Source organism: Hyaena hyaena, unplaced genomic scaffold, assembly GCF_003009895.1.
Source record: "Hyaena hyaena isolate Hyena2069 unplaced genomic scaffold, ASM300989v1 scaffold_32, whole genome shotgun sequence".
NCBI lineage: Eukaryota > Metazoa > Chordata > Mammalia > Carnivora > Hyaenidae > Hyaena > Hyaena hyaena.
Window position 1 is genome coordinate 647,862 of NW_024080663.1, and position 15,951 is coordinate 663,812.

General features: G+C 34.2%; 1 protein-coding gene across 5 annotated transcripts in view; it reads right to left on the reverse strand.

Moving 5' to 3' along the window:
* Nucleotides 1–8,242: 8,242 nt before the first annotated feature.
* Nucleotides 8,243–15,951, reverse strand: part of SLC35A3 (solute carrier family 35 member A3) — a 53,248-nt gene continuing 45,539 nt past the window's right edge. For 4 of the 5 annotated variants that reach the window (XM_039228438.1, XM_039228434.1, XM_039228435.1 and 1 more), the window contains 2 exons: nucleotides 13,799–13,932; nucleotides 8,243–8,823 (listed from right to left, as the gene is read on the reverse strand). In XM_039228438.1, coding sequence (XP_039084369.1) covers nucleotides 8,733–8,823; nucleotides 13,799–13,932 — 225 coding nt within the window. In that variant the 3' untranslated portion in view covers nucleotides 8,243–8,732. The remainder of the gene's footprint in view (nucleotides 8,824–13,798; nucleotides 13,933–15,951) is intronic. The other variant, XM_039228436.1, reaches the window with a different exon arrangement.

The following is a 15,951-nucleotide window of genomic DNA, read 5'->3' on the forward strand; positions in this document are numbered from 1 at the left end:
GCTGACATCTCAGAGCCTGAAGCCTGTTTCAGATTCTCTATCTCCTTCTTTCTCTCTGACCCTCCCCTGCTCATGCTGCCTCTCTCTCTCTCTCTCAGAAATAAATAAAACATTAAAAACGTTTTTTAAAAATAAAATAAAATTCTAAAATTTACAACAATATTTTCAAAGTCATAAATTGAAACATTGCTTCACCACTGTCATGATTTTCTGTAACCCAACAAATATAATATTTGCTATAATATTTAGAAAATATATATAACACATATAGCAAATATAGCTAAATATATAAAATTTGCTATAATATTTAGAAAACCTATTGAAGGAGCTTGCATATATTAGAAAAAGCACTAAGAATCATAATTTTTTTTTAATTTTTTTTTAATGTTTTTTATTTATTTCTAGGAGAGAGAGAGACAGCGTGAGCAGGGGAGGGTCAGAGAGAGAGGGAAATACAGACTCTGAAACAGGCTCCAGGCTCTGAGCTGGCAGTCAGCACAGAGCCCGACGCGGGGCTCGAACCCACGAACCGTGAGATCATGACCTGAGCCGAAGTCGGACGCTTAACCGACTAAGCCACCCGGGCGCCCCAAGAATCATAATTTTTAATTGCTGTATTTACTACCCACACAGAATAAAAGAGATCATAACAAAACTTCAGTCTAAAGGATAAAACGTTGGGGGAGAGGGGAAGGGGAGTGATGGGCACGGAGGAGGGCACTTGTTGGGATGAGCACTGGGTGTTGTATAGAAACCAACTTGACAACAAACTATTTAAAAAAATAATAAAGGATAAAACATAAGCCCTCAATTATTAGAAAACATGTTTTTGCACATGCAGTGACTTTTAAAAGAAAGAGCACACATATAAAAACAAGCACACTCACAGATTTTGTTAAAAATACATAAATCTCTGGGGAGCCTGGGTGGCTCAGTTGGTTAAGTGTCCAACTTCAGATCAGTTTATGATCTCACTGTTTGTGAGATAGAGCCCGGTGTCCGGCTTTGTACTGAAAGCTCAGAGCCTGGTGCCTGCTTTGGATTCTATGTCTCCCTCTCTCTCTGCTCCTCTCCCACTCATGCTCTGTCTCTCTGTCTCTCAAAAATAAATACAAATTTTTAAAAAAAATACACAAGTCTGGGGCACCTGGGTGGCTGAGCCAGTTGGGCACCAGTCTTGATTTCAGCTCAGGTCATGATCTCAGGATTGGTGAGATCAAGCCCCACCACAGGCTCTTCACTGACAGTACAAAGCCTGCTTGGGATTCTACCATTCTCTCTGCCCCTCCCTTGCTCATGCACACAAATACTGTCTCTCTCAAAAGAAATAAATATAAAAATATTTTTAAAAAATACACAAGTCTGATTTAGCAAATTCAATTAAACCCCTTACTTTACATTTAAAGCACATTTTAACAAGAGTGTATTTTCAGATGAGTACCCCCAAAACACTGTAACAATATCCATTATCCTTTTTAAAATTTTTTTAAATGTTTTATTTATTTCTGAGAGAAGGAGAGAGACAGCATTAGCAGGGCAGGGGGGGGGGGGGATGGTCAGAGAGAGAGGGAGATACAGAATCTGAAACAGGCTCCAGGCTCTGAGCTGGCTGTCAGCACAGAGCTCGATGCGGGGCTCAAACCCACGAACTGTGAGATCATGACCTGAGCTGAAGTCGGATGCTCTACCGATTAAGCCACCCAAGCACCCCAGTCCATTATTCTTTTAAATCTTCAGTGAGATCTACTTAAAAAGGATGAAAGTGAGTATCTCTGGTAAACTATTTCCAAAGGAAAAATATGTTACTCGTTTTAAAGAAGTTATTTTTACATATTAGAAGCTCTACGTGAATACATGTAAATAAATTCATAAATGAAAAATTGGCTAGATCCAATGGAGGGCTGATTCTTAACCCTAGCAAAGGATGACTAGAAATGTGGACCTATTAATTCACAGTGAAGCCGTACTGTCAGCTAAAGTAACAACTGGTAATAGTTTCATTCTATTAACTTTTCCTTGTAATAGCGATGGTTATGGTAATTTAAAATTAACTAAAAATTAATTAATGCTTGACGAAACTTGACTAACTAAAAATTAATTAGTGCTAGCCTTGGTGCTGAGCTGCCTGAGCTGCGGGGAGGGGCCTGAGTGGGTGCTTGAAGGACCCAAGATTATCTAAATCCACAGGGAAAATGCGAGGAAAATTCATCCTCACCATTGCCAGAAGGAGCAATTTATAGCTTTGTTCTTTCCTTATGCTCCCAATTTGGTTTCATCATATATCTCGTGTGGGTTTTTATTCCTGAATCTTAGCTAAACTCCTTAGGCTTATTGGTCTCACTACCTATCTACCTCTCATTACTATAGTAATTGGTTATGCACTCTTATTTGGAATAAATAGTACTTCTCCACTCAACTCCATTTATACATAGATAACTTACACTAAAATTCAAGAGCAGAAGAAATACCAAGAAGAGGCCATCCCAGCATTAAGAGATATTCCTACTGGTGAAATAAACCAAATGTTCTTCCTTGCAAAGAACTATAAGCCAAAAATTGAATTGTATACTGACATATTGACTAACACCAAACATTTATTATGCTTTTGATGTAATAATTATGACCATAATTATTTTGGCTATCTCTTATTAATGTCTGACATTGAAATGTAAAAATACTGTAAGTTGAACTTCTCTTAGGTTAAGTTCCATGAATATTATAAATGTTCTCAAATATTAACAGACAGAATAAATTACTACATGACCATATGGAAGACTTAAAAACAAAATAAGTGTCAGTAAAAGCAAGAAGTCCCTCCAGAGAGGCATTAGTGTTATAATTTTCAAATGGCAAAAAATAAAATAAGAAATAAACTAAAATTAGCACACACTGTGTATTAATATACAGTATAAAATGTTTATAAATTAATTTAAATGTATTGTTCTTTAAAATAGGTCAGCATTGGGGCACCTGGGTGGCTCAGTTGGTTAAGCATCTGACTTAGGCTAGGGTCATGATCTCGCAGTTCGTGGATTCGAACCCTACATCAGGCTCTGTGCTGACGGCTCAGAGCCTGGAGCCTGCTTTAGATTCTGTGTCTCCCTTTCTCTCTGCCCCTCCCCTGCTCATGCTCTGTCTCTCTCTCTCTCTCAAAATAAATATTTAAAAATTTTTAAAGAAAAATAGTTTAGCATTTAATAAGGTTGTCATTAAACATCAGAAAACTAAATGAAAACCCTATGTGCTACTTAGCAATGTATCAGACTATTAATATATTTTTCTACCCTCAAATCACATGTTTAGAATCATTTGACATTTTTTGGGGCGCCTGGGTGGCTCAGTCGGTTAAGCGTCCGACTTCGGCTCAGGTCATAATCTCATGGTTCGTGGGTTCAAGGCCCACGTCGGCCTCTGTGCTGACAGCTAGCTCAGAGCCTGGATCCTGCTTTGGATTCTGTATCTCCCTCGCTCTCTGACCCTCCTCTGCTCACGCTGCCTCTCTCTCTCTCACAGAAATAAAACATTAAAAAAAATCATTTGACACTTTTCAAAATGATAAAGTATAAATTAAAAGTCTGCTTAAACAAAGTGACATTGCTTGTGTCATCCTCATCAGTTCAGAAGAATGTATATAGACATAAGTGGTCACTGTGTAGTAAGGAATTTGACCTTACCCAAAGTTCCAGCCTACATCTTTAGCACCTCACACCTGTAATTTATGCTAATAAGATGACTCAGGATGAGCCCCTATAACTTGATGTCAGTCAGTTTTCCAGGGATGGGCAGAGCTAGAAAGTTCAACCATGTGCGCAAAGAATCAATCATGCCAAGTAAGAAAGCTTCAATAAAAATTTGGACACCAAAGCATGAGTGAGCTTTCCTGACTGACAATACTGTGAGTACATTGTGCCCAGTAGTAGATAACACAGTCCATGATTCCACAAGGAGTAAGACACCAGGAATGGAAAGGACAACTGGAGTCTGGACCCCTCCTAGGTTCCACCCTATATGTCTCTTCCTTTGGCTGGCTCAAATTTGTATACTTTCGTGGTAATAAACATGATTGTGAATAGACTAGTTTCGGGGAGTTCTGTCTTTCTATTGAATACACAGAACTGAAGGTGAATTGGAAACTGAACCTCAAGGTGAATTTGGAAAACCCTTAAATTTGTAGTCACCAAGATTCTTTCTACTATAGTACAATTTCACATCTTTGGGATGTGAGGGCAATTTGTTTATTTTTTGCTATTTTCTTTTCTGGAATATATATGTAATCAATCCTGCTTTGAATGAATTCAAAACTTTTCAGAACCATAAGAAAGACCATTTACGAATGCCAGTTGGTCACTGTGTGACTGTTGAATGGCAGTAGTTACCATAAGATAGGATTAGGAGGTGTGTTTGCATGGCATTGAGATTTGAGGATTGTGGTATACTTCCCACAAAAGAAGTATTCCAATCCCAAAAAAAAGTAAAGATATTTCACAAGAAGAAACCAAAGAAAAGTATACACTAATAAAATAAAATTAAATAAAATATTGATATTCTTTAGCGATTGTTTAAGACAAAGCATTGTGTACAATTTTGTACAATGATATTGCACTAATAGAGGTGGGAATGAAATCTTTTATATTGCAAATCATTTGCTCTCTATGCACTGAATTGATAGTCACAATAAAGCAATTACATTCAAATTATGAAAAAAATATCAATTACTATAATTACTTAATCTTGAGGCTGGCAAACAGATAATTTATTTAAAATAACAAAAAGATTAGGTTATTATCACACAGGTAGAGAAGTTCTAAATAGTTCAAATAAAACCCAGTGTTTCATGCTAGAACACAGGCTAGAAAAAAGGAAGGGAGATCTTTTACATGATAAAGGTAATCAAAGAGGTATGGAAAAGATCAGGAAGTCATTTCTGATATATAGAAATGAATCTAATTCATGGTTAAGTCAAACACAGGTAAAAAGGGAAACAAGGATTATAGGAAGACATTTACAGAGAGTTAATTATGAAAATAATGTTTTTCATAAATCTATTAAATACATAACTGCATACCAAAAAATGACAAAGAGAAATTTATCAATTAAAAAGCCATTTAACAAAAGACCAATTTATACATTTTTCTAATTATGTCCATAGAAAATTTAAATATACAAATCACATTCCCATACTCAAAGGAATCTTTCTAAACAAATGAAACAGACATATAAACAAAATCAGAATTCAAATCATTAAAAAAATATTTTAAAAATCACAGTAAATTATATCTCATAATAAGAAATAAAACAAAATGACAGCTATACACATTTGTTAAAGTTTTAAAAGCTCAATGATGGAGCAACGGTGCATAATTTATTTAAATAAGTACTGTTTACTAATGATTATATACCTATTTTAATATTAGATAATGGATTTAAAGAGCAAATGTTGAAACACCCAAAAAATTGAATTATAGTTATTCTTAAAATGTTAATTTTCCCATGTGTCCAAAGTTGTGAATTACAGTAATATCCTCCAGAAAAGTCAGGTATTTGGTAAAGCAAGGCACATAGGACCAGATTTTGATAAAGGTGCTTTTTCTTTGGTCCTGTTATTACTTTAAATATGCTACATATCTGGATGATTCTTAAGATGACTTTCAATATAGCATAAATAACTTTTATAAACCTTTTCTTATGTAAAGCATACATCCATGTGTAATTAAATATTATAACAATGAAAGTGTAAATAAAACAAGAGATGCTAAAACCCTATTTTTAAAAACAAAACTCAGTTGAATGACTATATAATGACATTTTAAAAGTCCAATAATTTGATATGTCAGAAAACTGTATCAGTTCTTAAAAGTAATCAATAGTACATTAAATCTACTGGGCACAAAGTCAATTGGTTTCTTTTCAAATTCTGTCTCCTTAGAATCTAGTTTAAATATCAAGCTACTTTTCTCTCTATGAAATTGTGACATTCAATATAAATTGATGTAAACATTCAAATTTTGCATCTCTAACTACAGTTTCCACCATAAAAGTAGCCTACAACTTCTCTAAAAATACTGAAGAACTGGTGATGCTACTGTGAAACATCTACATGTTGAATTTCAAACTTTTCTTCCCAAATACCATATTCTTAATTTTTAATAGAACCATCAGCTGGCACTCTTCTCCCATGAATTAGCATATTTTTATAATGAACAAAGTAGTTAAGAGATAACACGTAAACTTTAAAAAGTAAGAATTTAAATAATCAAGGAGTCATCATTATAAAAGATTGATACAATAAGGCTTTTGGAGGTCATCAGAACACACACACCACACACAGGAAAATGGCATTATCTGTATATATAACATGATCTAGGCTACAGGCCCATCTTCAAACATGGTTCTTTCTTTATGAATTAAAAATTATAAGCTACATAACCCAATCTATAATAACATCTTCGAACCTATAAGCAAAGCTTGCCTATTAAAACTTTGCTTTGAAAATATGCTTTAGACTATTTTGTCCTTTGTCACAATTCTTGATTATATTTTTTATAAGCTTTATTGAGAATCTTGAAAATTGTGTTATTTTGGAAACCTAAAAATATATTATGGTAACTAACCTGTCTGGTTTCTAGTATTTGCTTATATCACTTTTTTAAGGGACAGACTAAACCTGAATTAACAATTAGCTGTAAATGTGCACTGAATTAATATGTAAGTGCCCAACTAGTACTTCAATGTGGGCTAAACATAAATCTTCATGTTTACTCTTGAATTCTGTGCATTTGCAGGATTTAGATTTCACTTAGCAGTAGGCAGTAAGATGGAAGTCAGAATGGTGTCAAAAACACCTTGCTCAAAATGTGGTAAATTTATTAAACAAATACTCTAAAAGATGGTCACTAAAAATCATGTCAAGCTTCCAGAAAGTTTGGTTAGTGCCAGTTTGAAATTACCAGTAAACTGACTTAAACTATTTTGTAACTTTAAACACTTTTAAACTTTGAATGCAACAGACTAGGCCTGTGTCCTATAGAGACTAGGTCTGCATAAGCAGAGTAACCCAGCCAGTCCTAATTAGCCAAAAGTATCCAACAGTTTGTAACACAGTATTTTTGAGCCAAATTCTATTTGACAAAATCCATTATAACTATATAAAAATATTTCCTTTTCTACAGTTTTTATACTATTAGAATGCGAGACTTTTAAAAATATACAAAGCACAAATGAAAAAATAAAGTAAAATACTTCTTATACACAATAGGAGAATTCTGTCTATATAGTCAATAATTAAATTAAACCCATATTCCAATTTTAGAAAGTATTCTTGCTCACCAATTCACTTTTCATTCTTGCTATATTTTCTCTCCCTTGAACCAACTTATTAAATAACATATGTAATTTACAACCTCAACTCCAGTGCTAATCAAAACGGAAAAGAAACCACTGTCTTAAAGCAAAGTGGTGGTTCCTTCCCAGCAGCTTTTTAGGGCCACAGAAAGGGAACTCAGAATTTGCTACCTCTCCCAGACATGTGACCAGAGTATTTCCGGGGATGAGAGGCCTAAAAAGTTCTTCTGAGCAGCCTTGAGTTATAGCTATGGTGCCATTTAAAATAATGAAATACAGTGGCAATCTGGAATGTCTCTAAGAAAGGTCATTTTGGTTTCAATTCGTTGACATCTATACTACAATCATTTTGGTTGTTGTTTTTAACAGTTGCAGATTAAAGGAAGTTTTTACAGATCAATGAGTAAAATATTCACTTAAAAACATTCTAGTTGTATACAGTATATGCTTTGATAGCTCAAAATTCTCCAAGTGGAGATATTAGACAATAATTATTTTAAATTATTAAACAAGTATTTATTCCCTTTAAATTACATTTTGAAACTTCAGTGGAAATTACTACATATAGAAATTTAAAGTAATACTGAGGATTCATCTGATTTACAGAAAAGAAAAACAGTTAGGAGATTAAGGACAAAACTCCATTAGTGCAAAAGTCTCTGGTTACTCTCTAGCAAGGATTGCTTTCAACAGTTTTGAAGCACTAAAAGATCTTAAAATGTAGATGGAGAAATAGATATGTGTACTTCTCTACATTAAATTTGAATATGAATTGTTTTCTCTGACAAATTAGACCCAGAATGTTAAGTTTATCAAATTTTATATAGTTGAACAAATAACATTAGCAATTCTTTCTTTAGTAATCTTTTGTATAAATATAAAAATCTCAGATACATGAAAATGTTTTTCAAATCATACTTCTATTTCTTCACAGCGTTATAGGCAATTATAATTATAATTTTCAAACTTTGAATATTCCATGTGATTTGATATTTCTGTACAGAAAAAGATAAAAAACATTTAATAAGATTAAATAGATCTAATCTGCAAAAATTGGTATTGGACATTTGTTGTGTGCTCTTGCAAAGAGTGCATAGGACATTTCTGCAGCAATCAAAAGGTAAAATCTTTTTAAACTCAGATTTCAAGTTTTTTCCAATAATTATTCTAATCCCTGGAAGTACTTTCAAGCTTTGATTTCCAGATGTAATAGGTATTTTGTTAACATATACATGTATTTTAGCTTAAACCTTTATATTTTCAAACCATTTGAATATGATGAGATTCAGCATGGTGATATCTTCTTAGAATCTGTAGAAGTCCTCTATTTAAGATTAATGTTGAGACTCCTAGTGCACCATTGTGAGAAACCAGTTAAAGACAGTATATGACTATGCTTTAGTAGGATTGCCTGTAGGTTTGGGATCATAACCATATAGGAAAGTAGCTGTTATTACAAGGATGGCTCCAAGGAAAAAGACACTAAATAGATGAAGAAAAAATGAAAAAGAGAAAATCAGATTAAAAGCAAACAACTTCTATTTCTTCACTTGTAAACACAATTATAATTTGGGGAAAAAAGTTCCAATAAAATGACTAACAAATACTGAACACTTACTACATTCTAGGTATTCAAGCCACATGTTTTACATGCATCATCTCATTTAGTTCTTATAACAACCCTATGAAGAAGTATTAGTATTGCCCTCATTTTTCTTTAATATACAAGAAAACTGAGGGTTAGAGAGTTTAAGTAACTTGCTTAAAATCCCACTTGAAGTGGAAGACAAGATTCAAATACAGGTCCGTCTGACTCTTGAGCCTGTACTTTAATCCACTGCATTGTATTGTCTCCCAAAGCAAAGATGTTTTATGTTGTATTTCCCCTTAATACGTCTATTGCCTACAATACATTGAATAATAGAAGATCTCAATTTTTAAATATTTGAAAATAAAAAGGGAAAAATGGCTTTTTTTTTTTCAGATCAAAGTAAAGTTCAGTTTAAAATCCAAGGTAGTAATAAGCAAAACTCAGAACCAATTTGCATAGGATACTTTACAAAAGGAAATTAGATTAAATCCAAGTATACTTGGTTTATTCTTCATTTTATCTATCCACAGATATAATATACCTTATTATAAACTTGAAATGAGCTTAAACTGGTACTAGAACTTAAAGTGGAGCTAATCTGAATACCAGCCTTAACTTTTAAGATGTATATTCTTCAAAGTGCTATTAGAGACATGTATTCATCTTGTTTTTAAAGTTTCTATTAACAGTTGAAAATCACTCTCCTGCTTTACAACAATAAACATTTGTTCTATAAAGGAAAAAGATCATAACCCTTCTTATGATATAAAGGGCCCTTCCTAATGTGGTCCCTCCAACCTCATCTCCCATACCCCATCCCACCCAATCTATAACTAAGCCACTCCACTCAGTGAGCACAACATGCCTTTCAAGACAGGCTCTTTGTAGATGCTACTCCCTCTGCTTGCAATGTCTTTCTCCCAAGAAAATTGATTATTCATACCTCAGGTCTAATGTCTCCAAGACTCATTCCCCTAGGCAAAAGTATTCTATGATAAGATTTACTGTGCCATATTAAATAAGACATTATTTACATGTCTGCACTCCTGCTTAACCATGTGCTCAACATTCATCATTATACCCCAAGTGCCTAGGATATAGAAGAGCTCAATAATTATCTGCAGTGATAAATATCTAGTGTTGACTTGACATAAATGGGCAACTTTTCAAAAGCCTTGGATGTAGGTACACATGTAAGGTTAAGATAACATAAACTTCTTACAATACACCTTGAAGAAAATTAGTACCATAGGAATATTTACTAATTACTTAGGCTTTGGATAAGCTTCTGACTGAAAACTTTATTTGTCAGGGATTCTGACTTTTGCTTAGCTCTCTGGACCTCTGGAATATATACCCAACTGAAAAGTTGTCTGATCCTCCCTGAAGGAATCCATTCTATGAAATCACTAACAGGATCTACTAGAAAACCTAATAATATCAGGAAACCCCTGCTTGTCAAGACAGCTATTTTTAGATGGTTCTGAGAGAAAAAAATTTCTTGGGGAAAAACTATTAGAGTACAATGATTACTTCAAGGATCTGAACACCTGAATTATAATAGAATTACATATATACTTCAATAATGTATTAATCATAAAGCTCTCATTTATTTATTCACATATCTATCTCTCTAATCAACGTGGCCTCCTTGAAGAGAGGAAACTATATCTCATTCATAGATTTAAGTTTTTCCAGGATCTGGTATAGTGAAAGGAAGACACATAGTAGACACTTAATACATTTTTGATAAAAGAATAAATAAGCCTAAATACAAGGATGGTTAATACTAATAAGCAAAATAATCAACACAAGAAAAATCAGTTAGGAAAGGAAATACTGGTGATGTGATATCAGTAGAGATGGCTAGTAATCAGCCAGAATTAGGGATCTAGATTTGAAGTGAAGTTGGGACCTATCTTCTTAGAAAGGACAGACAAGGCATGGCAGTGGGTGAGATGAATGAGAGTGAATAGGGATTGACAGATTACCAAAGAAGCAGCCAGAAAAGCAAGTACAGGAGTACCACTTCTGAGAAACCAAAGCAAATTAAAAGAAAAAAAAGAAAAGAAAAAAAAAAAAAAAACTAAACAAAACCAAAAACCAAACCAAACCAAAACAAAACACATACACACAAACTAGGTTTTAGGAAGTGAAATGGGAATAGCAATGGAAAATATAGTAATATATTTAGAATAGAGGTCATTGGATTTAATGCTTAAATGAAGATGTTCTTCACAAAAATAAGAATACAGAAAGATAGAAGGACTAATTGTATTTTAGGAAAAATAATCCATCTACTTTATCTGACTCAGTGTCAAAACATTCAGTCATTCAATAATAATGGTATCATTGTCTTTTCTCTTTTTATCTTCATCCCAACATACTTTACAGACCCTCAGAAACATGGATTTACATGCAGGTATGTATCTTATTGACATACCACTATTTTGTCTCTCTACTGATTTCCCTTTTCCTTTACTTGTTCATTCCCTGAGTGATTCAAAGATTTAAAATTAACACCTTATACAAGGTTTTATTTTTTTTAAGGTATGCCTTTTTATTTTATTTTATTTTTTATGTTTTATTTATTTCTGAGAGAGAAAGAGAGAGAGCATAAACAGGGGAGGGTCAGAGAGAGAGGGAAATACAGAATCTGAAACAGGCTCCAGGCTCTGAGCTAGCTGTCAGCACAGAGCCCCAACATGGGACACGGGGCTCGAACCCACGAACCGTGAGATCATGACCTGAGCCGAAGTCGGACGCTTAACTTACTGAGCCACCCAGGTGCCCCTAAGGTATATCTTTTTAAATGTACCTGAAAAATCTACAGTTCCAAACATTTTCAAATATATAAAGCACATAATTTCCCCATTTAATGAATAGAGTAACTGAAGCATAGTTAAGGTATAGATTCTAGTTGTTAGGCGAGTCTCACTAGCTAAGCAGTCCATTCCCATACCAAACTAGAAACAGAAATAATTTTAAATTCAGGCCACAGAAAAATTACAGATCTCAACATGCATGCCCCAGACCTATTGTCCAGGTTGCTACAAGAAGGAAACCATAAATGTTCAATATAGAAATATAAAGGGCATACTACATATTTCTCCTGCCAAATCCCATCCATAATCCTATCTCACTCTCAATGACGCAAATGAATTTTACTAGCTATATTAAAATTTTAAGATCTTGAACATTCATTCAAAGACACAGAGTACCTCATATAGGCCAACTTTGGCCTTGCTGACTTTTAAGATGGTAATAAACCTTCTGAAGAAAGGAGGAAGGAATGTTAGAACTGAGGGGGATGCTCTTTTATTTCAAGAGTTCTCCTGATTAAGTAACATTTGAACCAAGACCTGAGGATGTGAGAGAGTTTGTCATGTGAATACATAGGAGATGAGTGTTCCAAAATGACTGAAGAACAAGTCAAAGCCTATAGCTAAGAGATTACTGTAACTTAAAAATAAGAAGTGAAAAAGAGTAAAGTAGTATCAGATTATCGGATGAGGACAGAAAAATAGCTGAGGGTCACATCAAATAGGTAATTAATGATGACAACTTTTAGGTGACATGGGAAGCAGAAAGTTTCTGAACAGAATGGTCATATGATCTAATTTACTAAGTGGAGAAAAGTGTAGGGGCACAGAGCAAGAGAAGAAGCAAGAAGATACATCAAGAGATTATTTTCTTAATCAAGATGATAAATGAGTATGCCCTGGACCCGGATGGTAGCAATGAAGTTGTAAGGAAGTTACTTCTTACTTCACTCAGAAGATTAAGAACTTCCCTACATTTGAGCTTTCCTTTCTAAGTCTATCCACATCCATACCTATAGACTCTGCCTTCTCTTAGGTTACTATGGATAAACTGTGTTCCTATTTAAGTCAAGGAAGATTTTGGCCTAAGCAACTAACTGGAAGAATGGAGGAGCTGCCATTTACTAAATTGGGAAAACCTTATAGGGATAGGGAATGAATTATGTAGTAGACATTCAAGTGAAAATGTCAAATAGGCAATTAAATACACAAGCTTGGAATTGAAATTAAAATGTGAAAGTTATTAGCATATAGATGGTATTTAAAGCCTTGAGAATAGAGATCACCTAAGGGAGTGAGTGTAAATAAGAGGTCCAAGGGCAGATCCTTCAGAGCCTCCAAAGTTTAGAAATTGAGAAGATGAGGAGGGGAGTGAAGTTAGAGGAAAACCAAGTATAGCATCCTGGAATCCATTAAAATATAATCTTATTATTTTGGAATTATAAATTAATAATTATTTTAAAAATGATAGGACCTTCAATACCATCTGTGTTTATACTTCATTCTTCCTAACTCCATCTCCTTCCTTGGCATCCAGGACACTACACATCCTGGGTCTTCTGCCTTCCCTTGCAATTCCCTTCCCAACCACTCTTCTTCCAGCCACCATCCAAAACAGTTTTCTCTGGCACCACATTCTGTATGTTAACTATTCTCTTCAAGAATGTCATCTACTCTCCTGGTTTTATCTATATAGATTCCACACATAAAAACCCATTATATTGCTTACTTTATGACTTTATATGACTTATTAACTTTTTTATAGGACTTTTTACTTTGGAGAAAAGGGTTTGGAAAAATTTTTTCAACCTGTTGGGAAAATTCTGGCTACCCAAATTTGTATAAAAACTTTCCAGTGGGAGATTTTCTCTTATGCATTTAGTTTGAAATCTTTTTTTAAAAGACAATTAAAAGGATCCTTTACTATATTTCCATGAATCTTCAAAAGTTGTAATAAAACAAAATTTTTCACACCAAATCTTATTAAGAATTCTTATTTTCTATATATTTTGGAGACTTAAAGAAATAGAAAAGAATGTATTACCTGGTTGGCACAAAATCTTGTAGCCAAAAATAGGATATCAATGTTGATAGTATTATGGATAAAGACGTTGCAAATCCTTTTAAAATATTATCTGCATATTTAATAACAGCAGCTATTACAAGGCCTCCAAGTGCCTGCAAAAGTATTAAAAGATTATTTTAAACAAACATATATAAAATCGCTTTTCAAAACAATCTCAATATTCAATGAAACTATTAGGCTTTTGTCCTATACATTTAATCCCATTATAATAAATGATTTTTATTTTTTAATTTAAAAAATTTAATGTTTATTTATTTTGGGGAGAGAAAGACAGTAAGTGGGGGAGGAACAGAGAGAGAGAGAGGAGGAGACAGAGAATCCAAAGCAGGCTCCTAACTGTCAGCAAAAAGCCTGACATGGGGCTCAAACCCATGAACCATGAGATCATTACCTGAACAGAAGTCAGATACTCAACCAACTAAGCCACCCAGGTGACACTTAAAAATTTTTAAATGTTTATTTATTTATTTTGAGAGAGAGAGAGCAGGGGAGGAGCAGAGAGAGAAAGAGAAAGAGAATCCCAAGCTGGCTCCACAGTATCAGTGCAGAGACCAACATGGGGCTCGAACTCATGAACTGTGAAATCATGCCTGAGCAGAAATCGAGAGTTGGACACTTACCCGATTAAGCCACCCAGGTGCCCCATTAAGTGATTTTTATTAAATATCTCTTATAACCATAGGGTTTTGTTCAATAGCCCTTTTATTTCAAAAGTTACTTGAAGTAACTACCAGCATAATCTGTAGTTTGTTAGTTTAACTGTATTGTAAATAAAACATCTATCCTCAACCAATTTAGTAATTAAACATCACTTGTTCAGACAAATGTGAGAAGACTGTCACTCAGATCAATGAAACATTCTTACTTTTGAAGTAAAAATAAAGTATAATTTAAGTTATTTTACTAGCTTTTCAATAGGCTCCTAAGTTGGCTTCTTTCCTCTAGCTTCTTGTCCTTCAATCCCCTTTTTATTGCTGTCAGACTACTCTACCTGAAAAAATTATAGAAAGAACTTTCTGCCAAATACCTCTCAAATTCCAAATTGTGCCTGCTTAAATTATGAGGGTTTTAGCATACAACACAGTTTTGTTTTCTGCCAAACTCTAGTTATAAACTCCTAAATCTGGGTTACCCATGTTAACAAATTCGTCACAAGACAGAAGCTTATTATTAGTGAAAGTCACAAATTATGCTAATTGAGCTCACTACAAATTGATGTGTGAGTCCCATTACCTCCTGGCAATGTAGTCATTCATCTATTTAGTCTCTATTGAATCATACCAACTATACCAAACCTTCTTTATTTAAAGTCTTCTAGGAAGAGCTTCCTTCTGCTAGGATAAAAGCCATCAAACAAACTTGCCTGACTTACCCTATCTCTATTTTATATTTCTTCTGAATTTCCATTTATCCTTGCCTCCTCTTCTCCTATCTTAAAAATAGAAGTATATTTCCTAAGTCAGGCAGAGAAGGACAAATATCATATGTTTGCACGTAAAGGAGGATTAGGAGGAACTTGACGGAGGAACAAGGGGGAGAAGAAGGGCGGAAATGGTGGGGGAAAGGGAGAGAGGCAAACCATGAGAGACTCTTGAATGCTGACAAAAACTGAGGACGGATGGATGTGGCGGGGAGGAGGGATGGGCATGGAGGAGGACACTTGTGGGGATGAGCACTGAGTGTTATGTGGAAACTAATTTGACAATAAACTATTTGTAAAAAAAAAAAAAATGAATATAATGAACAATGGTAAAAATAAAAAAAAGATGAAATGAGTTTCTGGGTTGGTGCACTCATGGAGGTACTGGGAGTTGGTGTGTCCAGAGTGGGCTTGGAAGCTCCTCACTTCCCCTCCCATACCTTGCCTTATGCATCTCTTCTATCTCACTATTCCTGGGTTGCGTCTTTTATAATAAACCAGAAAACCTAGGTAAAGTGCAAAAAAAAAAAAAAAAAGAAGTATATTTCCTGCTTTCAAAACACAACTACGATTTGCCACCTTTACCCAAATTCTGTAAGAGACCTTGCCTCTTACAGCTTCAAATACCTCTAAAGAAAGGCTTTGTGAGGGCAGTGACTTGTATCTTCACTTTTACATCCTCCAGAGTAAT